This window comes from Panthera pardus, unplaced genomic scaffold, assembly GCF_024362965.1.
Source record: "Panthera pardus isolate Hobbes unplaced genomic scaffold, ASM2436296v1 HiC_scaffold_27, whole genome shotgun sequence".
Classification (NCBI taxonomy): Eukaryota; Metazoa; Chordata; class Mammalia; order Carnivora; family Felidae; genus Panthera; species Panthera pardus.
In genome coordinates, this window is record NW_026526843.1 from 1,281,854 (window position 1) to 1,305,574 (window position 23,721).

The window sequence follows — 23,721 nt, forward strand, 5'->3', positions numbered from 1 at the left end:
TAGGAGAATGTTTTTTTCAAGCTAGTCACACTTTCCACTGAGTCCTGTACTCCTGGTTTTTTTTCCCATCAAAAATCATTGTTAAAAAAAAATCATTGTTAAATTTTATTAAAAAGTTTTCCAGCATTTCTAGTGATGATTATATGATTTTTTTCATTAAATCCACCAAAGCAATGAATTCTATTAATAGATTATGTAATATTGAACCATCCTTATATTTCTAGAATAAATCCCAGCTGGACAGGGTGTTTTTCTTTTTGTGTTGCTGGATTATGCACCTATTTTCTATTTTCTATTGAATTTTTGTATAAAAATTCAGAAGTGAAATTGGTCTTTGGCTTTAAATTTGGCTTTATTTATTTCTGTAAAATCTTTACTGGCTTTTGACATAAATGTTATATACTTGGATCATACAAAAATTTGGAATTTTGTCATATTCTAGAATTAAAAAAAATTTTTTATCTGTATTTATTTTTGGGAGAGAGACAGAGACAGAGAGACAGAGTATGAGTGGGAGAGGGGCAGAGAGAGAGGGAGACCTAGAATCCAAAGCAAGCTCCAGGCTCTGAGCTGTCAGCACAGAGCCCGGCCCAGGCTCGAACTCCCGAACCGTGAGATCATGACCTGAGCTGAAGTTAGATGCTTAACCGACTGAGTCACTCAGGCGCTCCTAGAATTTGTTTAAGTAGGCTCCACAGCCATCGTTGGGCTTGAAATCACGACTCCAGGATCAAGAGCCACATGCTGTACACAGTGAGCCAACCAGGCGCCCCATGTTCTAGAATATTTTAAGTAGAGTTGGAATTAACAGCACTTTAAAATTTTGGCAGAATTCCCCTCTAAACTATATCTGCTGCTTTTTTGGTGTGTTTAGATCTTTGTCAACTGTCTACTTCTTTTATGGATTGATCTGTTTAGTCTGTATCTCCCCAAGTCGGTTTTGTAAATTCTGCTCTTCCTGGAAAAGTATCTGTTTCAGTCTGGCTATCAAATTCATATAATTTTACAAAATAGTTCTTATAATTTTTAAGTTTTTTTTTTTTTTTTTACCCTTTCCAGAGGTATTTTTTCTTTGTCATTGTGAATTTCTGCTCTATCCCCTTTTTCCTTGTTGGTTAGGTTAGCTCACGGCTTTTCTAGTTTATGGATTTTTATTTTTGTTTATTAGTTCTTTTTTTGATTATTAGTTTTGATTATTCTACTTTTGTACTTTTTCTGACTCTTTAATTTCTCCTTTTTTTATCGACTAATTCCTTCCTTCAACTCTGGTGTGTTAGAGATGGGGAAAGCCAGACTGACCACACTGTCCATATAGATGTTGTAGCAATGCGAGTTTTAATTTGCAAACAACAGAAGCTGAGCTGACTAATGTAAGCAGAAAAGGATCTTATCAAGCCGATATTGGGTAGCTCACAGAAATGTTGAAAGGGCTGGAGAACCAGCTTTGAGGTTAAACAGCCAGGAAGAAACACCCCAAACCACAACTCAGAACTAGTTCTGGTGAGAAGTCCGCTGCCAGCTGCCCGTTACTTCTCTGTCATGTCAGAGAGTGGGCGATGCCACTTCCCTTTAGTATTGTTGTGTGTCCGCGAGCTAGGCATGATACTGTGAAGTGCATTGTCACCAACACATTCTAAATAAAATAGTATGGAAAAGAAAGAGGAAAGGAAGAAAATTACTGAAATGTCATAGCAAAGCCGAGCATGTGAATGGTAAATACAGTCCTTGATTCCTGTGCCCCTTTTGCTCAACCGATCAGGGCTTCTCCACCTGGTGAGGTGACCTAAGCCTTCATTCCTGAGGATCCTGACTCCTTGGTGGTACCACCAGTGTGTTTTGGGGGTTGGGAGATTAGGGTACTCAGAATCATCCAAATGCCCTCAGATGTCTCTATTCCAATGGTCAGGTTCCCACTCTTTCTATGTATGTACGTGTGTATGCATGTGTGTATATATGTGTATGTATGTGTGTATACGTGTGTATGTACATATGTAAGTAATGTCTCCACCCAACGTGGGGCTGGAACTCACAGCCCCGAGATCAAGAGTCGCACACTTCACCGACCGAGCCAGCCAGTCACCCGCCACCCCCGCCCCCCCGCCCCCAACCCCTTCCCAGACTTTCTTAAGCCTGCTCTTGATTTCCCATAGAAGACCTGGTGGAATAATTTGGCATCTTGTGGTAGTAAACTCTGAGGTTTGTTTCGAGTTGTCTCAGCCCGTGGGTGTAAGACAGAACAGATTCTTTTAGGCCTGTCATAGAGAGCCTAGTTTTTCAACCAGGTTTTGGGCCAAGAGTTCAGGTCATCGAGTTTGGCATCCCTTTTCTTTAAGATGTCCAGCGCCTTGGGAAGTAAATGCCTGTCTTGGAGTCCTAGAGTGTGTCGTGCCCTTTATTGCGATTGTGTGGCTTTGAACGCTGAGCTCCGTCTCCCCACCCCACCCCCAGAAAACCCTGATCTTCAGTAGGCAATTCATTTCAGGTCACGCAAGGGTTATTCAGGTGGCCAAAAACTGTCAATGTTGCCGCCAAACTGTCAGGAAAGACTTATCAGAGTCTGTGCTCTAGCTGGAAGGGAGACCGGAAAAGAAAGGGTACTAATAGGAATGCAGCCGAAGGGGAAAATATGAGAACGATTTTAGAGAAATAACCAACGACACTTGTTGACTGCTTAACTAAAAGGTATACGAGACGGTTTGGAGCCTGCTGCGGCTTCTCCGTCTCCCTCTCTCTCCCTGTCCCTCCCCTCCCCCCTCAAAATAAATCCATGAAAACTTCAGAAAAAAGGTACGTGAGAGAGGGGGAATAATGTTGAGAAGGGTGATTGGCAACCCCAGAGACAACACAGCCGTCGCTGTGAACTAGATCTGAAGGGATATTGATGGCCACCCACTTAAATGCTGGCCACACTTTCACCAGTCATGTGTTATCTGGAGACATACAGTGACAGGAAACCGGTTGCATAACATGCTTTGCAAATAACTGTGTGACAGCTGTGACTGTGAGAATCCGGCTCACAGAACACGTGTCCTTCTCCGCCACCCAGAAGCCCTGCACACGTGTCTTCTCCGTGTGGCCGGTCTACGCGGCCCTTTGTGCTCGCACACCTTCCGACGGAGCCCTTCCCAAGCGCCGGGAGGACTGAGGCTGCAGACCTAGGGTGTCGGGGCAGGATGATCACTTCTCATCCGGACGCCGGCCTCCGGACAAGGCCGCTGGAGATGCCACGAGCTTTGTTCTGGCAGCCGCACCACGCTGTTGACTCACCCCCAGCTTCCTCTGTGGCTCTGTGAGGCTGTCTTCTCTCCGGTCTGTTCTTGTGCCGTTGCTGCTCTGCTTTTCCCCGGTTCTTATTTCTCCAAGTGCAGTCCACGCACAAACTGTATTTGTTTCAGGTGCACCACGTCACGGGTCCACGTTTTCCTGTGGCCAGACGCTCACCACAATGAGTCTAGTTCCCATCTGTCACCAGATGAGGTCATGCATTTGTTTCTTGTGATGAAAGTTTTTAAGATCTACTTTCTCAGTGACTTTTAAACGTGTGACACAGTATGATTGGCTCTAGTCACCATTGCGGCACGTCACAGCCCCACAGCTAGTGTTCTGTTTCCCTTAAGCCCAGGAACCAGACCGATACTTAGTACGGTTAAATTTCGTCTTGTTTCTCTCCAACTGGTCCCTCCTGTCAGTCTGGGAAGATCCTAGTTTGGGGGCGAGTCCTCGTGGCCGGCACACTCGGGGTCGGCCACATGGTGTTGGAGGTGACTGTGGGACATGCACAAATGGGGTGGATCTGTGCAGAGCTCAGGGACGCTCTCTGGGGCACAGGTAGTAAGTGGTTGAAATCGGGGAGTTGGAGGAGATCATTCAAAGAGAGCGTGATGAGTTAGAAGCAAAGGGGCTTGGGGCGGGACTTTGGGGGGATAGGAGGGGAGGTGCCGTGAAGCCAGGGGAGCTGAGAGCTGGGCTGTTGCAGGGGGAGCGCCGGACAGATGAGGAAGGGACCGGGGGCACAGGACAAGGCAGATGGAGACGGACAGCTGCTTCATCACCGAAACCAGCCGCAGCGGAGAACGCCAAACTGGGGCTTCCTACTCTTTCTGGTGACGCCGACTCGGAACATTCCTAAGGTGCTTGAGGAAGAAGTGGACAACAGAAGCGTGGTGGTAAAGGACAAGAGGATGAGGTCGAGTTGAAAGCAAAGGACAGGGAAGCAAAGGGAAAATTCTCCCAATTCTGGTATTTGGCTCTTTTCAAATTGGAAGCTGGCAGTTTGCACCACCGCCATGTGTAAGACGCACCTGCCTCTAGGTCGTAATAGTCAGCACTCCGACATGTTATTTTCTGAGAGACCAGTGTAATGAATCCGTTCCCCATCTCAGAACAAGTGTGTGTGTCTTTTTTTTAAGTTTACCTGTTTGTTTACTTTTACGTAATCTCTTCCATCAACGTGGGGCTCGAATTCACATTGCCCGAGATCAAGAGTCGCACGCTTTTCCGACCGAGTTGTCTTTTTGTGATTGCAGCAGTCGCTGATACTTAATGCCTCAAGCGATGACTTCACTAAGGAATATAAAGCATAGTACATATTCTATTTCTCTCTCACTTTTTTTGGAGACTTGATAAATACATGTTGCCAATGACTATTTGACCCTGTGGGCCTCAGCTTCTGGCAGCCATCATCTACAAGTCCTGTTGGGGGATTGCTCTTGCCTTAAGGGACAGCTCTCGGCCTGTGCTGGGACCGAGCTCGAACTGTCCAGGACTTGGCATAGCGCACTCCTCCTACCAGGTGCAGTGAGCTGGGCTGGAGCCCGGGCAGTGAAGACAGAGTAGATGAGGTCAGAGAGGTGATGGGAGGGGTGGGGGACTCAAGCAGGGCCTTTGGCTTGTCCCCTGAGTGTGGGAGGAAGACACTGGAGGACAATGAGCACAGAAACAACACGATTTCGCACACGTTGTGACAGGATCGACCTGGCGGCTGTATTGAGGATAGACTGTAGGAACAAGGGCAGAAGCAGGGAGAAGAGGTGAGAGGTGACTGCAGTGATCCAGGTGACAGGGAGGGGCTCTGCAAGGGGGTGGTGCATGCTGATATATTGGTTCTTGGTGACAAAAAGAGAGGAGTCCAGAATTGCAGGGCGTTTTGGCCTGAGATTTGGAAGCCGGTGGAAGAAGCAGGTCCAGGGAGACCCGAACTGCCCTGAGGGCTACGTTATAGAAAGATGTGAACAGCCTCTGCTCAGTTGTTTGAAAATTTGCTTCTGTTTTGTAATTATGAACTTCACCGTTCATTTCTCTCCGACTTGTAAATGGACTAATGAAATGGGAACTCGAAGAATCACAAAGCAGAGCACTGAGATTCCCAAAGTACGGGGTGGAGGGGGGTTGGGTGGGACTTGCATAATTATACCACAATTTATTCAGCCTTTTGATGGCTATTTAGTTTCTTTCTGATTTGGGGCCATTATAAATAATGACACTAACATCCACAAATACACATGTCATGCACGTTTGAAAATTTGTTGGCAATCTGATGGGCAAAGGTAGCACATTTGTAATTAGCAATGTCTGGATGTATGATTTCGGGCCATCTGTTTCCTCTGTGAATATGTTTTGTTTATTGTAGCTCACCCCATATTCCTTTTTTAAAAATGTTTATTTATTTTGAGAGAGAGAGAGAGAGGGAAAGAGAGAGAATCCCAAGCAGGCTCTGTGCTGTCAGCGAGGAACCCGATAACGGGGCTTGATCTCAGGAACCGTGATATCGTGACCCGAGCCGAAGCCTTGTCTTACCTTGACTTTTGTTCAAGGGGCCTTTTCACCACGTAGACATTTTTGATTTTTTGTAAGTAAATCTGTCACTCTGTACCTACGTCGTTTCTGTGACCCGTTCGGCATGTCGTAATTATAGTCCTGTAATAATTAAACATAAAAGATTAACAGAAAGTATAGAAAAATATTTGTCTCTAATCGTGGCTTGGAGAAGGCCCCCAGCTTGTGTCGGGCTGGATGTGCCCAGAGACCCTGTGTCCCCCGGCTCCAGAGCATGTCGGGAGGCCCTGGCGAGGGCGGCCCCACGTCTGCTGTCTCGGGAGCTGAGGCCTCCGTTGACTTGTCTGTCTCCCTTCCCACACTGTGAGCCCATGAGCACGGGGGCCCAGGGACACTTGCTCGGGGTCCTCTCCCCAAGCGCCCGCAGTGAGGGACCTCAAAGTCAGGGTCCCTTCCCTTGCTAGCTGGTGCCGCGGGCCCGAGAACGCCCTGTCTTCGTGGCGAGCGGAGCGTCTTCGGTCTGGCCCACGGGCCTCGTGGCTCTTCCACGGGCCATGCTCCCGGGGCACTCTTTGGGGTACTGTATCCACAGTACCGAGCAAAGCCTTGCTTTCCATGGGGAGAAATACCTCGCTCTCGCTCACAAAAAGGCAACACGCCGTCTGGGTCCCCCAACAGGCGGGCTGCTTTGTCACCCCCTCCCAGGCCTCCTTTTCAGTAGCTGTTTTGGTTCATCACCGCCAGTTCCCATTTCACAAGAAGCAAGTCTGTGGCTCTCTCTCAGTGCTGACAAGAATTCAGTGGTTTGGGGTCTTGGGCCATGAGAACCGTGTAATTAGAAATTAAAACTGAAATTTGAGTGGCATTTAATCTCACCCAAATTTTCACCCCAAATGAGAATTCTAACATTGCCTTGCCAAAGTCTTAGACCCTAAAACGTTATCCTGTTCAGATAATTACCTCTAAGACATATGCTTGATTCAGAGTATTTTGATACTTGAGTTCTTGTGAACTTTAGAGAACAGGTAACTTGCATACTTTTTAAACTATTTAGGCACAGAAATAGTTCTTCAGTAACCTGCCACCAAGTTAGGTAAGGAGATTCCAGTACAAAGAAAGAAAACTATAACTCAATCCCACTTAATATAGACATACAATACCCAAGGGGTACAGGAGTGCTGATGCATAGGGGCACCTGTACCCCAGTGTTTACAGCAGCACTTTCAACAACAGCCAAATTATGGAAAGAGCCTAAGTGTCCATCAACTGATGAATGGATAAAGAAGATGTGGTTTATATATACAATGGAATACTACTTGGCAATGAGAAAGAATGAAATCATGCCATTTGCAATAACGTGGATGGAACTGGAGGGTATTATGCTAAGTGAAATAAGTCAGTCAAAGACAGATATTCTATGTTTTCACTCATATGTGGATCTTGAGAAACTTAACAGAAGTCCATGGGGAAAGGGAAGGGGAAAAATAGATACAAACAGAGAGGGAGGGAGGGAAACCACTCTTAAATACAGAGAACAAACAGGGTTGATGGGGGCGTGGGGTGGGGCAGGGAGAGGGAAAATGGGTGATGGGCATCGAGGAAGGCACTTGTTGAGGAGAGCTCTGGGTGTCGTATGTAAACCAATTTGACAATAAATTATATGAAAAACAATATAGATATATGAAACTAATTCCAGCTGTATTGTATTTAAATGGAAGAAAATGGCATAATTTCTGGAAGAGAAGGCTGTAGAATTTCAATCATATGAAAATAAAACTTCATTTATTCATTCAGTCCTTCAACAAATATTTAGCGAGCATTTCCTAAATGTTGTCAAGGACTATTTTACACAGTAGGTACTTCAAAAACAATATAAACTGGGGCGCTTGGGTGGCTCAATCAGTTAAGTGTCCAGCGTTGGCTTAGTTCATGATCTCAAGGTTGATGAGCTCAAGCCCCGCATTGGGCTCTGTGTTGACAGCTCAGAGCCTGGAGCCTGATTTGGATTCTGTGTCTCCCTCTCTCTCTGCCCTTCCCTGACTCGTGCTCTGTGTGTCTCTGTCTCCCTTAAAAATAAAGAAATAAACATTAAAAAAATAAAACTTAAAAAATATAAAAAAGGAAGGAGCACCTGGGTAGGTCAGTCAGTTTAGTGTCCCACTTTGCCTCGGGTCATGATCTCACGGTCCATGACTTTGAGCCCTGCCTCAAGCTGTGTGCTGACAGCTCAGAGCCTGGAGCCTGCTTTGGATTCTGTGTCTCCCTCTCCCTCTGCCCCTCCTCTGCTCACAGTCTAGCTCTCTCTGTCTCAAAAAAACCAAATATTGAAAAAAATTAAAGAAGAAAAATGAAGAGCCGCTTACACAAGGAGGTCTACAAAGGTATGTGACACATAAGAAATAACGTCCAACCTCATTAGACAAATGTCAACAACCAGATACTCTTTTGCTTTGGTCTCTGTGACTGCCAGAGCTTTAGAGACAGCTGGCAGAAAGAAAACATATTTCTGAGTACATGTTTGCATAATTCCGTGCTGTGAAACTCATCAAAACAAATGAAAAGAACCCAAACTGGAAAAGGAAACTCCAACCAGCTCCTTCTGGAAGGACCCTAGGTCGATTACACATGTCCTCACCCCCTCTGGAGGGCACAGTTTCGACAAAATAGAAAAATGATTTCTGAAGGATTGCAGTGAAAAATCCTTAACTTGGTCCATTCTGGACTCTTGGAAGTCACAAGTGCAGCGGGACAGTGACATGCGAGGAGAGGGACTGCTTACATCGAGGGCCCACCTGAGCTCAGTGCACGCTACGTGGAATTGGAAGTGAGACCGGTCGGTGTCTGGACCGGTCCCCATCATTCACTCGACACACGTTTCTGAACCCTGGCTTGTACATGTGTTCCTGGGTGAAAGGAAGGACATTCGGGTCAGCAACGGGGATGCCCAAGGGGGGTTGCCTTAACTGTAAGCAATAACGGCTTCTTCCACGTAGCAGATGTATGTGCCTTGAGCCACACAACTCACGAAACCAAGTTGGCACTGAGAAGGTTCTTTTTCTCTGCAGGCACTCGGGGCTAAGCGTCCAGGCTGGCGCCCTCTGGCATCTTGGCTTGTCCCTGGCTGAGACAGGAGCTTCGGTGAACACTGGTGGCCTGTGGTCTCCTGGGTGGAGTAGATTCACGGCCTGTGCTGGCCAGAGCCCAGGAGGTGGTTTTGGCAGCTTCCTGTAGCCAGCAGGTGCTTAGAGCTGAGGAGCTAGCCTGCAGCGTCTGTGTGGGGCTGCAGCTCACTGCTTGCTGCCCCCACCCCTGCCGGCCTGGGCCCCGACAGCCCCCTCCTCCCGTTCACTCTCGTCTCTCCTCCCCTCCCACTCGCCCTGTCCACCTCTGTGTTTTCTATACTGTTATAGTTTCCTTTTCAAACATGAATCTTTAATCCAGGCAGAATTTTTTTTTTTTTTAACTATGTGTGCAATGAAACACAGATTCGCTGATTTGCTGAGCTGCCTCTAGGCTGCAGGCACTGTTGTGGCATTTTAAGAAGATTTTTCTCTGCACTGAACCTCAGATATCTTAGATCTAATAACACAAGACACCAGGTTTCACAAATTCCTCTATTTTAGGAAACGGGAGGATGGCTTGCTAGACTGAGCTCATTTAAAAAATGTTATTTAATGCTTGTTCATTTTTGAGAGGGACACAGCATGGGTGGGGGAGGGGCAGAAAGAGAGGGAGACACAGAATCTGAAGCAGGCTCTTGGCTCCATGCTGTCAGAAAAATTTTTTTAATGTTTTTATTCATTTTTTGAGAGGGTATGAGCGGGGGGAGGATCAGAGAGAGAGAGGGGGAGACACAGAATCCGAAGCAGGCTCTAGCCTCTGCGCTATCAGCACAGAGCCCGACTCAGGGCTCGAACTCACAAACCGCGAGATCATGACCTGGGCCAAAGTCGGACACTTACCCGATTGAGCCACCCAGGCGCCCCTAGACTGAGCTCATTTTTATAAAACTGTGCTGAATTTTCTCATCTCCTGGGCTTTGTAATCCAAATACGTACTCTCCCACAATCCGAATCCGAATTCTCCTCATTCCTTTCTCTACGTGTAGAGCTCGTCTGAAGCGAGCACTCCCCTTGCCTCATTCCTTTCTCTGCGGCTCGCTCTTGGGGCTTCTAAGCTCGGTGACCTACATGTGACCCACATAGCTGTGGTCAGTTCACAGCAGCCTCTGATGTCACGGCAGCACACGTTTAAGACCCAGGCTCCCAAGGTAGGTGATCTGAGTAGCTCACGCACCTCAGTGTCCCCAGAGGGATGGAGGGTGTGTACCCCACAGGGTCCATGTGGACGTTAAGTGATTCACTCCAATCCATGCAAACCGCTGACATCGGTGCAAACTGTTATTACTATTTTGAGAAAAATCTGCCTTGAGGTCTTTCTGTTGCTCTGTTAGGAATATCTTCTCATCGTTAGCGGACTCCTTTGGAGACAGTCCCAGGAGCCCTCGTGCCTCGGCACTCAGCTTGAGCAGTGGGAGTGTCCCTAGGGGACAGACACCCATGACTGTGAGAGTAATATTTTGTCATTTTTTATTGGAGTAAAATATACATATATAATATGGGTTATTTTAGCCATGGGTAAAGTTCAGTGGCATTAAACACATTCATGATGTTGTGTAACCATTACCATTAATCTTTACCCAACGCTTGGGGATGATGGTGATTTTTAAAAGCTTATTCTCTGGGCACCTTGTGGCTCAGTCAGTTGAGTGTCTGACTCTTGGTTTGGGCTCGGGTCACGATCCCCAAGTCGTGGGATCAAGCCCCACTTCAGGCTCCGCGCTGAGCATCAAGCCTGCTTGGGATTCTCTCTGTCTCCCTTTGCCCTTCCCCCGCTCTTGCATGTACATTCTCTCTCTCTCTCTCTCTCTCTCTCTCGCTCTCAAAAAATAAATACAATAAAATAAAGGAAACTAAAATCTTATTCTTATGTGTTCATGCTGTTGCAGGGACCCCGCTTAAAATATTTCCTCATCAGCCAGGTCAGTTGTCAAGTTGTCCATTCCACCACAGACTCTTACTCTATCACAGAACTTACTAGAGTTTCAAACAGCTGTTTCTTCCTGAGTTGGTTTTCAGCCATTGTTCCAAGCTGTCGTGTTGATCCTGAGCCTGATACCTAATGTATTGGTGACCTTCCTGGGTTCACAACACCTGCAGATTTGATTAGCTGGTCTTAATGACCTCTGAGAATCTACCATGTAAGAAATAATGAGAAACTAGCCAGGACACTCAGTGGCACTTAGGTTGACAATTCATGAGGAAGGTCAAGTGCATGTCATGTAATGTGGCACACTTATCTCTGCCGAACATCCCTCCTCAAGATTCCTCCTTCCAAGGCCCGCCACGCTGCAGAGACACAGGACTTTTCTGCGTCTGTTGACAACCATGGAAGCTGATCCTGTGGGCCAGGCCATCTCCAGGACAATCACAGGAAGTTGTTCCATGCCTGGGACAAGTCTTAGCTGTATCTGGCAGCGAACAGAAGGTTACAGGCCATCAGGCTGAAGGGTCACCAGCAATCCCAGGGCTACTGGCACTGAGCCAGGACAAAGAGGAGCAGTGTAACGGGCTCCTGGAAATTCCCGACCCGCTGCCCTTGGGTCCCATGGCTTTTGCGGTCCCCTTTGGCAAGGAAGTAGAAGGCGGAGAGAAAGTGGAACATTATTCAGAATTCTGTTTGTTTGATGATTTTCACCTTTTGCAACCCATAAACACGCCCCAAACTTCCTGAGTATTTTCATGGCGAAGCCATTGGGAAGAGAATGGGGGAACTTCGGGTCGTTACCAACTGCTCCCCTTCATCTCGTGTTCTGGGACCGCATCCAAGATCCCTGGGGGCCGTACAAATGGCGGCGGTGATTGACTCGTTAGCTCTTCTAAACACTAGCTAGCATTTACGAAGCCCACATCAACTGTGGGCAAGACAACAACAAGAAAAAGCCAGCGGGGGGAACCTGCTGGTAGAGGAACAGTGATGAGGAAGGATGTAAGAGGAAATGAAAAGTCAGTCCGTAAATCAGACAAGGGCCAGTCTTATTTGTCTTTGCTTTTTTTTCCTCCCCGTCTTCTGATCTCTAGAGAAGAGTGCATGTAAAGGGACAGAAATATTCCACTTTGGAAGACAGCTAAATCAGGGGAAATGCTTCTGATAGTTTTGTGGGATAAAACAGTCTTTGCTGAGAGGGCTCAGACACGTGACTTGCAGGGCACTGCTGTGTCACTGTTTCCCTCCAGATGCCTCCCAGGAAGCTGCAGGAGTGGCCGGATCAGCCAGCTGGAAAACCTGCCCGGTGACGTGTTCAGATAGCTTCCCGGGTCACCGACCAACTCCCACTGTTTTTGCTTTTCTTGAATTTCAACTAATTTTTGTTGAACTTCTTAAGTTATAGAGTGTTGTTTAAAACATTTTTTTAATGTTTGTTTATTTTTGAGAGGCAGAGAGAGACAGTGCCGGCAGGGGATGGGCAGGGAGAGAGGGGGACACAGAATCCAAAGCAGGCTCCAGGCTCCACACCGCCAGCACAGAGCCAGACATGGGACTCGAACTCACGAACTGAGAGATCATGACCTGAGACAAAGTCGGACGCTTCACCGACTGAGCCACGCAGGCTTCCCAAGTTACAGAGTGTTCTTGAACACTGAAGGGGGAGTGATGACACTTGCATTAATGAACAAGACACTTGGAAAAATTCACTGTTCTGGAAAAATTCACTGCTTTGAGCACTTCACAGGATTATGAGTAAAAGTGGATAAACTGGTAAGAGAAAGGAATGCCATTGGTGGCAGCTCCTGTGCCGCTGTCCCACGCAGAGCACTCTGAGCAGTCGGTACCGCATTGCACAGTGACGGTGTCTGCGCATTTGTAAACCAGAGCCTGCCATTCAGCGTGGAGGCCTCCCTCCATCGTGGTCACGTGCCCTTGGTGGGCCGGGACTAGCAATTCCGCGTCTTCCACCGGCTGGTGCCACCGCTCCAGCTTCACCGACTGTCGCTCCTACCCTCTCGGCGGTTGCAGATTCATCCACGCAGCACATCCCATCAGTGCACTAGGCCCACGAGACCACTGTGAGCATTGTAGAAGCAGAGCCTGCGTCGTAGTTCTCTCTGTCCCCAGCACGCTTCCCGTTCGGTGACTGTAAGCGTGGACGCACGTGGAGTGAAGGCAAGCATGTTTTGTGCACACCCCCTCTGCCAGCTTTCTGTACTCTCTTGACTTCTTTTGGGTTGAGGATGTTTTTGTGAGCTTATTTAGAAACATCGTTAGATCCCCAGGAGGCTGGTGGCCTTCTGTCGTTCCCCTAGTGTCTCTATCTTACACAACCAGTAAATGACATCGGGAACATCCGAGAGCTGCTGCAGGCTTCCCCTGTCGCACATGCACACGCGCGCCTGTGTGCGCTTCAGTGCACTTTCATCAGCCGTAGTTTCGCGTGACCGCCACCGCTGTCAGTATGTAGATCTGTTCCAACACAGGGGTCCTTCCCATTCCTCCTTCACGGCCACAGCGCTAGTCTGTCCGTTGCGCCACAAGCCCACATCAACAATGCACTGCAGGTACTTCAGGGACCAGCAATACCAAAGGGTCGAAACCTAGCTCCCAGTGCAGCCACACGGAGGTCCTGTTCCTTCAGCCTGACTTGGGAAGCCTGGCTGCGAAGGCAGGTTGTGGACCCATCCTGTGTGTATGTGGAGGAAATGATTTCATAGCTTTGGGATTTCACCACTGCAGAGGGGGCAGGGGGCCAATTCCGCCGAAACAAAGGGACAGTAATCACTCTGGCCAGAAAAGCAGTTTAAACCAGAGGTGTCTCTTTACGGCCTTGGAGACTTTCAGGATGTTTCTCCGTTCATTTCAGTGTTTTTTGACAATGGACATAATCCAGACAGGCCACTTCAATTTTATGGGAGTGAATTCTGGAGCACAAGAAGTGAAATTGCTATAACCTGGCCAGGTTTATCTCACTTTGCAAGTAAAACCGAGCGCACAAATCAAATGTTCAGACTTCTAAGGTGTCTCCTTCGTAAACTCCAACCTTGATAATCTGTCTCAATAGCTGATAAAAGCTCATGTTAGGTTTGCTTAACTGATCACTTTCACACCCCAATTTAATCCTGAACAGGCCGCTGCAGTGTCTGGATAGAGCATTTACTGTGTTTGATTTAAAAGTCCGGTACCAAGCCTTGTGTGACTGCCTCGCATCCAGCTTAGAGATCGCATCTGCCTGGTTCACCATCACATCCCAGTCTCTCGCCGCATAAATGTGTCATGAGTGAATCTTGGTGATTAGGTTTGTTATGAACCCACAAAAATAGTCATTTTTCTCAAGACTAGTATTTTTAAGTTGATTATTTATTTTGAGGGAGAGAGAAAGAGAACATGCAAGTGGAGGAGAGACAGGGAGAGAGATAATTCCAAGCAGGCTCCCACTGTCAGTGCAGAGCCCCACGTGGGGCTCAATCCTATGAACCATGAGATCATGACCTGAGTGGAAATCAAGAGCTGGACGCTTAACTGACTGAGGCCCCTCTAGGCGCCCCTCTCCAGAGTAATATTGTATATATTTTTAAACTTTATTTATCTTAAAAAAAATTTGTTTAATGTTTATTTATAATTTTTGGGGAGAGAGAGACAGAGCATGAGCCGGGAAGGGCCAGAGAGAGAGGGAGACACAGAATTAGAAGCAGGCTCCAGGCTCTGAGCTGTGAGCACAGAGCCCGACGCGGGGCTTGAACCCACGAACCGCGAGATCATGACCTGAGCTGAAATTGGATGCTTAACCAACTGAGCCACCCAGGTGCCCTGCCAACCACATTCTTCCTGAGCTTCTGTGAATAATTAGGCCATGTTTGTTAGTCTTGATCATTCGAAGGCGTCTTGTTAAGCTTTCTTTGGGCAAGTCTAGAGCGCCTCCACCCCAGGGCTGGTTTGGCCTATTCCAATTCTAAGCTGTGGCCTTTCCAGAGTCTCTCCTGAGTGTTTCAGGTTTTTCCACTCTAACTGGTCAGAAGTCAGACATGTCCCAGCCCTGGTAGGTGTTCAGTTCGTGGGTCCCTGGTCGTTGTTTTTGGATTTGTGTTTCGGTTCACCTCATGGAGTTTCACTGTACACGTGCTGTCATTAGTACGGGTCTTGTGGGGCGGTTCCTCTGTAGGCTTCTGGAACTCTTTCCTTACCTAGCTTCCTCCTCTCTGGCCCTGTTCCCTGCAAATTTCAGCCACCTCAACCATCCAGAATTTTTATCTCTGTCTTCTCAACTCTGCAAGACTGCTGTGCTCTGTTTAGGACCCCCTCCCCTCACTGTCATGGTCTAGAAATGGGCCTGGAAGCCGAAAGCCAGGATGGTCCATGGGCTTACCTCTTTCGTCTCTCTTCTCATACGGGTCACAGCCCTGCACTGACTGTCGTCCAGTGTCTGAAAGCACTCGTTGCATCTACTTGGTCTAGTTGGTTTTATGGGTAGGGGGTAAGTTCAGTGCCAGTTCTACAGCGGTGTGGCTGGAAGTGGAGTGATTTGAATGTGTACCAGCAGTTGGGGAACATATCCGTTTGCTGGAGCTGCTGTGACAAAGTGCCACAGATTGGGTGGCTTAAACAACAGAAATGTATTGTCTTACGATTTAAGAAGCTAGAAGTCTGGGATCAAGATGTCGGCAGGGCCGGGAGGAAGGATCCATCCCAGGCCTCTCTCCTGGCTGATTAGCTGGCTGATAGCCATCTTCCCTCTCTGCCTCTTTGTGATATATTCCTTCTATGCATGTGTGCACATTTTCCCCTTAGCTCCCACACTAATAGCGTCATTTTAACTTGCTAAAGATTCTGTCTCCAAATCCAGTCACACTCTGAGGTCCTGGGGGTTGGGACTTCAGCATATGAATGGGGGGGTGGGGGTACCTAACTCAACCCATCCCAGGGAAGTTGAGATTCCACCCCAGGCTCGCTGGCACTTGGGCTTTTCTTTGACCCGGCGGGTCACTGTCTACCAAGAACCAAACTACGAGGTGTTTGTAAATTATGAAGTCAGCAAGTTGGGTTGGTTTAAGAGGAGAACAACACATAGCTTTTAGTCTTAGAAAGATGAGATTCAATTATTCCTTTAACACTTCCCTACAGATGAGCAGGCTTGTGATCCAGACACACCCTCCTGGAGGAGCTCAGTTTTAACCTTTCTCAGATTCGAGGAATGAGCGCAAACACTTTTCCACAAGGTTACAGGATGTTGCAGGTTTTTCTTGTTGGAGATGATACTCATGGGGTGGTAATGAGTCAGCTTGGTGGCTGTGGCAGGAAAGGCTCATGGGAAACAGATTTTGATTATCAGAGCTAGAAAAGCCCTCAGAACCATTGGTGCATGGGTTGCGGGGGGGGTGGGGGGTGGGGGTGGGGTATGCACTCCACAGGGGAGAAAGTTTCCCCAGGGCAAGCAGTGCCTTGTGCCCTGGTAACACACAGCCCCATCATCGTTTTATAAGTTACTTTCAAATTGATAATGTTTCTCTGTCCATTTGTCATGGCTTCGCCGCAATCACAGCACACGGGAGGCAGGCCAGGGCATACTGGCTCCGTTTACACATGCCGAGGTTCGCAGCGGTCAAGTGCTCAAGGCCGCCCAGAAAGTGAGAAGCAGCATCAGAATTCAAAAGGAACCCCTTTTTTTGTACTCCATTTCTCTGTGAAGATGAGCGTGTCCTGCACCGAGAGGATCTGGAAAGCAAAATCACTGTGCACACAATTAGCCACAATTATGAATAACTTATAAAATGATGATGGCGCTGCTTCTGGGACATGTGCAGTGGAGGAGGTCCAAGGGGAGGGGGCGGACTTCAGGGCAGCCGTGGAAGCTAGCGGTCCTGCACTTGTAAAAGGTAAAGAGCTCCTATGTGAGAAGAGACAGCAGCCCTCAAGCCCTCACGTCCTCTGTGAGTTCACCAGTCCTCCAGCATCCTTCCACCTGTTGTGCACAGTGCCTGGCACACAGTAGGTACTTAATAACTGTTTATTGAGTGGGGGTGGCTGGGGGACTCAGCCAGTTAGGCATCTGACTCTTGGGTTCAGCTCAGCTCATGATCTCCCGGTTCTAGAGTCCCAGCCCCAAGTTGGGCTCTGTGCTGACAGTGCGGTGCCCACTTGGGATTCTGTCTCCTCTCTCTCTGCCCCTGCCCCTGCCCCTGCCCCGTGCACTCTCTCTCGTAGAAGAAAACACAAACCTAGCAACCCACATAAAACACATATGTGGCTTGTGAATTATTATTATTATTAGCTGAGCCCTCGGTAGAAGCCCTCTTGTAACCAAAAGGATTTTAAACCAATTCACTCAGATGAGCGTCCCCTAGGCACTATGATATAAAGTTTTCATCTCCTGGGTAGTCTGCCCCCCTTTTTCTTATTGTTTATGTGTGGAGAAAAGTGGGCCTTTGAGATGCCGGATCTCCCCCCGGGTCGGCTTGTGGTCGATCACACCCTCGTACCATTTCGCTTCCTGAGCCAGCAAGTGTTGGTGCCTCATGCCTATAGCTGCTGATTCACAGGGGTGGCAAAATGGGGATATTCGAATTCTGTCATTTATTTTCCTTTATGGGTCAGAACGCATTTATAAACAGGTGTTTGCCTTCACCTTCCCAGTGGGACGGCTTGTCGAGGAAGGGCAGCATAGTGATCGATTCTTTCCCTTTGTTTACCTGTTTGCATGATTAATGTCTTGGAACTGTTTCATTGTATCTTTTTAAAAAAGTTTATTTATTTTGAGGAGGAGAGAGAGAGAGAAGGGGAGACGGGGAGGGGCAAAGAGAGAGAGAGAATCCCCAGCAAACTCTGCACTGTCAGCACGGAGCCCGACGAGGGGCTGGAAATCACAAACCGTGAGATCATGACCTGAGGCCAAATCAAGAGTCGGATGCTCAACTGACTGAGCCACCCAGGCACCCGTCTTTAAGTTTATTTTTGAGAAATGTCTACATGCAACATGGGGCTTGAACTCATGATCCAGGCTGAGGCAGCCCAACGCCCCACGCTGTTTTATTGTAAAGAGCCTCGCTTTTGCGCGGGCCGGCTGCTTTCAGGGCCTTTGTCGTGTGCACACCTGGAAAGTGCACGGCACACCTGGGGCCATGGCTCGACGTCGTCGGTAGAGACAGTGCTCCCAGGGGCCTGGCGTCTGCCTTTATTAGAGTCAAGGGGGGTGCGTAGGGTTTCCGGGGCCAGCTCTTGGGGAGTTTGACGCACAAGCGTGTGGAGAGAAAAAACAAGGGACCCAAACGGTCAGCTATCCAAATCAGCCGAGATGTGTACAGCCAAGGCGCCTGGGTGGGGTCAGGGGACCTGCTCCGGGTGCAGTGGCAGGCTGGCCACACGCCCTTGGAGATGGTGTCTCTGCGGCGGACGCCTCGGCAGCCCGAGCGGCGGCCAGACACTTGCAAGCAATTGTAGCGGAAGCCTTTCCACTAGCTGCTTCCTGGGCCCTTCTTCAGCCTTGGCTTCCCCACCACTTCCTCCTGGAAGCTTCCCTGGGCCCCGCAATCGCATGTGTCTTTTGTGCGTCCCCAGAGAATTTTGGCTTTCCGTGACCATAGGACTGACCTCCCGGACTGCAATCGTCTGTTTATCCCTCTGCCCACTTCCCTTGCCCCCCACGGCCCTGTGCCCCGGTCCCCACTGTTTTCCCGGTGCCCACACGGTGTCAGCATATGAGCGGGCCACTGGGAGATGGCTGTTGAACAAATGAGTGACATTCAGACATGACCGTGTCATTCTCCTCTTGCGCTCATGCTCCTCCCAGCCGACCCTCCGCCCGTGCAGCCACTGCCACGGCTTGAGATCCCTTCCCCACCCTGGCTCTCACCCAATTCTCTGTCTCCATCATCGGGCAGGATGCACAGCGATTCTTGCTATTACTTTTATCCCCCCCAAACTGCTCTTAAAGGATGAGAAATCTGTTCCCATAAAACTAAGAACAATTAAGTTGACACTTGGTTCTGCACTCCGTTTGACTTCCTCTTTTAGAATCAGTTTGGGGAAGTACAACAAAGTTCCTGTTCACATTTCCCTACCACAGTAGCCTTTGGAAAGTTCGGGCTGCCCCAGGCTGCCCGTGAAAGCTTTCCTTAGTGGGTACACATGGCATTCCCTTGTCCCCTGGACCCCTCCCTGGGCCTGCCCTGCATCCCTGTTTGCCCGATTTCCCATCCCCCCATGTTCCGAACTGCACAGTGACACTTGAGCACTTCTGTTCAGTGGCTTTACCTCCTCTGATGCCATGTTTCTGCAACAGGAGTTTATTGAATCATGCATTTTCCTGTCTTTCCTGAATCATCCCCATGAGCACACAAACGTGCTGTTATGTTTCTAATCTTTGACGATGAGGGCTTAATCCCACCGCTCTGTCCCTCTTCTGAGTGGCCAAACCTCGCCTCAGGCGAAACCAAGGCCGGGCGCACCTGCCAAGTGCCTGTTCCCTCCTTGTCCCAACCCAGCGCGGAGTGCCTGCCCCATTGCCGCAGCCTCACAGGGGTTTTCGGAGGCATAACGGTAGATCTCTTGTGATGACTGGCCTTTCCCCTGTCGGCGCTTGATTGGGTTCTCTGCTGCCTCGGGTCTCCGGTTCCCTGGGCAGTGAGGGAGCTGAGAACTCTCCCAGATGGTGGCCTGTCATTCTACAGGGGTCTCTTGGTCTCAGCTGGTGGCTTTATAAATGTGTCAGGCCCAAGAAGCTAGAGATAGAAAGGACTTCCTGTCCCAGTGGTCACCATGCCTCCTGGCAGAAGCCCGCACTTCCTGCTGTCGCACACACCACCGCTCAGAAGAGCTAACCACAGCTATAAATCTGCCCCTTGCACTTGCCAACTGCAGCATCAAGTGTCTCCGCTGGAAAACAGCCCCGCCGTCGGCCCGTCGGCCTGCTCCCCTGGTCTGTGTCTGGTTCTCCGCAGCAGAACACAGGGTGCCCTAATGTAAGAAAATGGACGGCTTTTTAAAAAAATTTTTTAATGTTTTTTTTTTATTTTTGAGACAGAGCATGAGCAGGGAGGGGCAGAGAGAGAGGGAGACAGAATCTGAAGCAGGTTCCAGGCTCTGAGCTGTCAGCACAGAGCCCGACGCGGGGCTCGAACTCACGAACCATCAGACCGTGACCTGAGCCGAAGTCGGACGCTCAACTGACTGAGCCACCCAGGCACCCTGAAAATGGACGACTTTGAGGAAGGGCCTTACTTCCTTCTCCCTGGCTTCAGGAGATGGTGGGGAAGTTAACAGCGAAGACTCCTTGGAACGTCAGGGCCATGGTCAATTGCCGATACGTCTTTTCCTAGTTCTCATACCCAAGGAGGCAGCTCATTCCAGGTCAGGGGACAGTGGGGACTGAGGAGCTCCAGGGGCATGCAAAGCATCTTCCCACCTCCCGGTGCTGGTTTCTCTGGAGCATCATTCTCTTTTTTGGGTGTGGATCAGGTGAAGCGTGATCATTTTACCTCAATGCTTGGCTCTCTCCTTTCAGCTGTCATAGTGCTTGTCAGCAGGCTGTGAAAGCTTAAGCCACATGGTTCCTGCCCTGCACCTCCCCCCGCCCGCCTGGACGACAAGCAAACCACACCTATTTTCCAATGCCCCCTAGGACATCCCGATTCCTGGTTTGGGACACACTGTGGTTTAGGACGGAATGCTGGCTACACTCCCCCTCTTGACTGTTTTACTCCACATTCGTTACTCTGAACCTCAGTGTTCTCAGACATAAAATGTACACACAGAGAAAACAATTACCTTTCCCACAGGATAGTTTTGGAGCTTCAATGAGTTATGGTAAAGCAGTTGGGGGTTACAGAAAGACGGTCAGAAACTTCAGATGATGGTAATCTTCTCTCCTCTCAAATGTGTATGATTTTTCTTTTCTTGTTGAGCAATTCTCTAGAAGTTAAATAATGTTAGCTAATACCGACAACAGTGGGCACTCACAATTTGTACCTGATTTTTGCGTCCAATCTTGGCTTTGGGATTCAGATAGATAGTGCTAAGAAGGCTTTCGTCTCATTCGTTACTAAGTTGTTTTTTTTTTTTTTTGTAAGCATGAACACGTGTGCATTGATGTGACACTCCTCAGCTGCATCAGTTGGGATGATTGTATAGATCTGGTCCTCTGACCCGTGGGCACGAATGCCATTGCTGCAGTCCCCAGTGACGAGCCATCCTTAAAATCATTGAATAAAGTGGGCTTGTACATGGTGTACTAGCCACTTAATGCAAAGCTGGGTGGACATTGCATTTCACTGTTAGGGTGGTTGATCTGCTTCTCTGCTGTCCTTGTCATGAAACAGGTTCTCGGCAGAGCTGGAGAAGCCCATGCCGTGGGTCCGGTAACTTGTCGAATTGCCTCCCTGCAGGCCTGGCGCAAGCGCTGGTTCGTCCTCCGGCGGGGCCGCATGAGCGGCAGCCCGGACGTCTTGGAGTACTACAGGACCAAGCACTCGAGCAAGCCCATCCGTGTGATCGACCTCAGCGAGTGTGCGGTGTGCAAGCACGTGGGCCCCGGCTTCGTCCGGAAGGAATTTCAGAATAACTTCGTGTTCATTGTCAAGACCGCTTTGCGTACATTCTATCTGGTGGCTAAGACCGAAGTAGAAATGCTGGTGTGGGTGTACAGCATCAGTCAGGTCTGCAACTTCGGCCAACTGGAGGATGGTGCGGGTGAGAGCAGGGCCGGGGTTCCCGTGAGCCGGGGGCGGCCTGGGGCATGTGATGCACCCTGGAGCACTTCTGCGGGAAAACACATCACGATGCCAACCCCACCTCCTCAAGGGTATTCGGACGGGCTCCTTGATATCAGAATTGTTCCCACAAAGTACGGTTCTAGAAGCTGCTTCCTTTCACCTGGTTCTAGGTTTCAGGCCCCAGTGTGCACACACTGAGCATGACAAGTGACTTTGGTGGCCTTGAAGCCACTCCGTAGCTTTTGCAGTAAAAGTAGAATGTGGGTGAGGATGTCCCGTAGGGCTCTGAGTTTCCCCATGCTGTTGCGGCTGCTGATTTCCCAGAAATATTAAACACCACTGTTTTTCCAACATTCATGGAAGTCTAGCTTTTCTGTTGTCTAGTGGGTTGTTCGGCACTGGATGCTAGAACAGAACTCATAGGCAGGGAAGAATTTGTCCTGTCTCCAATTGTCTCAAGGTCAGCTCAGGGCAAGTTAGCTCTGACATTGCTCTGGGCTACGTCTGGGTTCTTTCTCCTGTTCGCTCTCTCCGTCACTCTCTCGCTCTCATACAGATCCACGCACACGTAGTGTCCTTTCTATGTAATATACTGGCTGTACTGCATCTAGGGTTACAATCCACTCACCTTCACGGACTTTGCTGTTGAGCCCCTGGCATCATTGCACCACGCCCTGATCCTCAACCTGTGCGACCTTGAATCTGACTTCTTCTAGCACGTTAGTCTGGTAGACAAAACCTCAGTCCTAGATTCCACAGCTGACAGCATTACTGTGTGCTTATCACCTGCCGCTGAAACATGCCTCACACCGCTAGGTGGCGGTGGAGAGCCCGTCCGGCTCTCTTGGATGGCACAGAAGGGTGTGCTTCCTGAGGACAAAGTCCTGTTCTCTTCAGGAACCTGGGAAGCTTAGTAAGTGCAGCTAGCCATTCGGTTGCATTACTGAGCCTCGAGAGCACTCAAACCAAAGGAAATGAAGTGACGGCAAGCTTACTTGCAAAGCTGCAGCGAATCCTTCCTGGCTGGCGTCCAACAGTGAGCACACAAGCAGAGCCTCCCTGACCAACTCTGCCTGGCTCGCCACTCACTCTTCGCCACCCTCGTCCCTACCTTCAGCCCAAGCCAGATCCGTATTCTTGTGCCACATTACACGTCTCTTCCGTGTCTTTCCTCATCCAGGAGTTACCCGAAAACAGCTAGATAACACGTGTCCTAGTATCCAAAGACGAACAGGAACGAGTCAGGCACTGGGCAGAAGATGGAAGGTTCTGGTATGAAGTTGGAGGAAGCCAGAAACCACCCCCTATGACCTTTATCGTTCCCTGTAGCCCCCCCGCCTTAGTTTTTAGAAGGTCGTAAGAGCAGAGTCCTCTCCATCTGAGAACCATGCCCGAAGGGCTTTCTTGTGGCTTCTCGCATAAAGTGTTTGGTTCCACATGCGACAACCATAGGTAGTCAACACATCGTGAGTACTCTGGCCAGGAACTCTGTTACATGCTTTTGTGTTTTAACTCCTCTTATCCCCGGACCGATTTTGTGGTGTGTGTACTATTAGCATCTCCACTTTGCGAAGAAGGAAACTTGCAGCCAGCAGGTAACTTAACCAAAGTCTCAACAGCTAGATAGTGGAGCCTGGACCTGAACTCAGGCAGTTCTGGGCCACTCTGACTCAGGAATCCAGAACGTCTGCCAACTTGGTTCAAAGGGGAAGTAAAAGCAGCCTTTTCACTGGAAGTTTCTGAATGTCGCGCTTCTTGAGAAATGCTGGCTTTACCAGCCATCACACTCTATTTCTTTCTTTTCTCTTCCTTACACATCGTTGACGGTATTATTTATTTATGTTTTATTTGTCTGTCTCCTCTAATGGACTGTAGATTCCAGTGAGGGCAGGGTCTTTGTCTCGGCAGAGTTAGAACAGTTCTGGGCACATAGTAGGTGCAATAGTAGATATTCTCTGTGGACATAGACATGTATATCTATATGGACACACATACATATATGCACGTGCGCATATGTAAGTACATGCATATTTATTATGCATAAATGTACGTGCACGTATACGTATTTGTGGAGTGCATAAATAGTAACGCAGGTCTACGGCTGCGAGCTATAAAGAAGCTGTGAGTGGACTCTGTTACCGCAGATTTTGAGGCCAAGAATGCTTGGCTTTTTTTACTCTTAATTGATTCA

The 23,721-nt window shown here is 48.8% G+C and overlaps 1 protein-coding gene across 1 annotated transcript in view; it reads left to right on the plus strand.

The window, feature by feature from the left end:
• The window catches only part of GAB3 (GRB2 associated binding protein 3), a 79,714-nt gene that overhangs the window by 17,235 nt on the left and 38,758 nt on the right, over positions 1–23,721 (plus strand). The window contains exon 2 of the mRNA XM_019439441.2: positions 21,204–21,507. Coding sequence (XP_019294986.1) covers positions 21,204–21,507 — 304 coding nt within the window. The remainder of the gene's footprint in view (positions 1–21,203; positions 21,508–23,721) is intronic.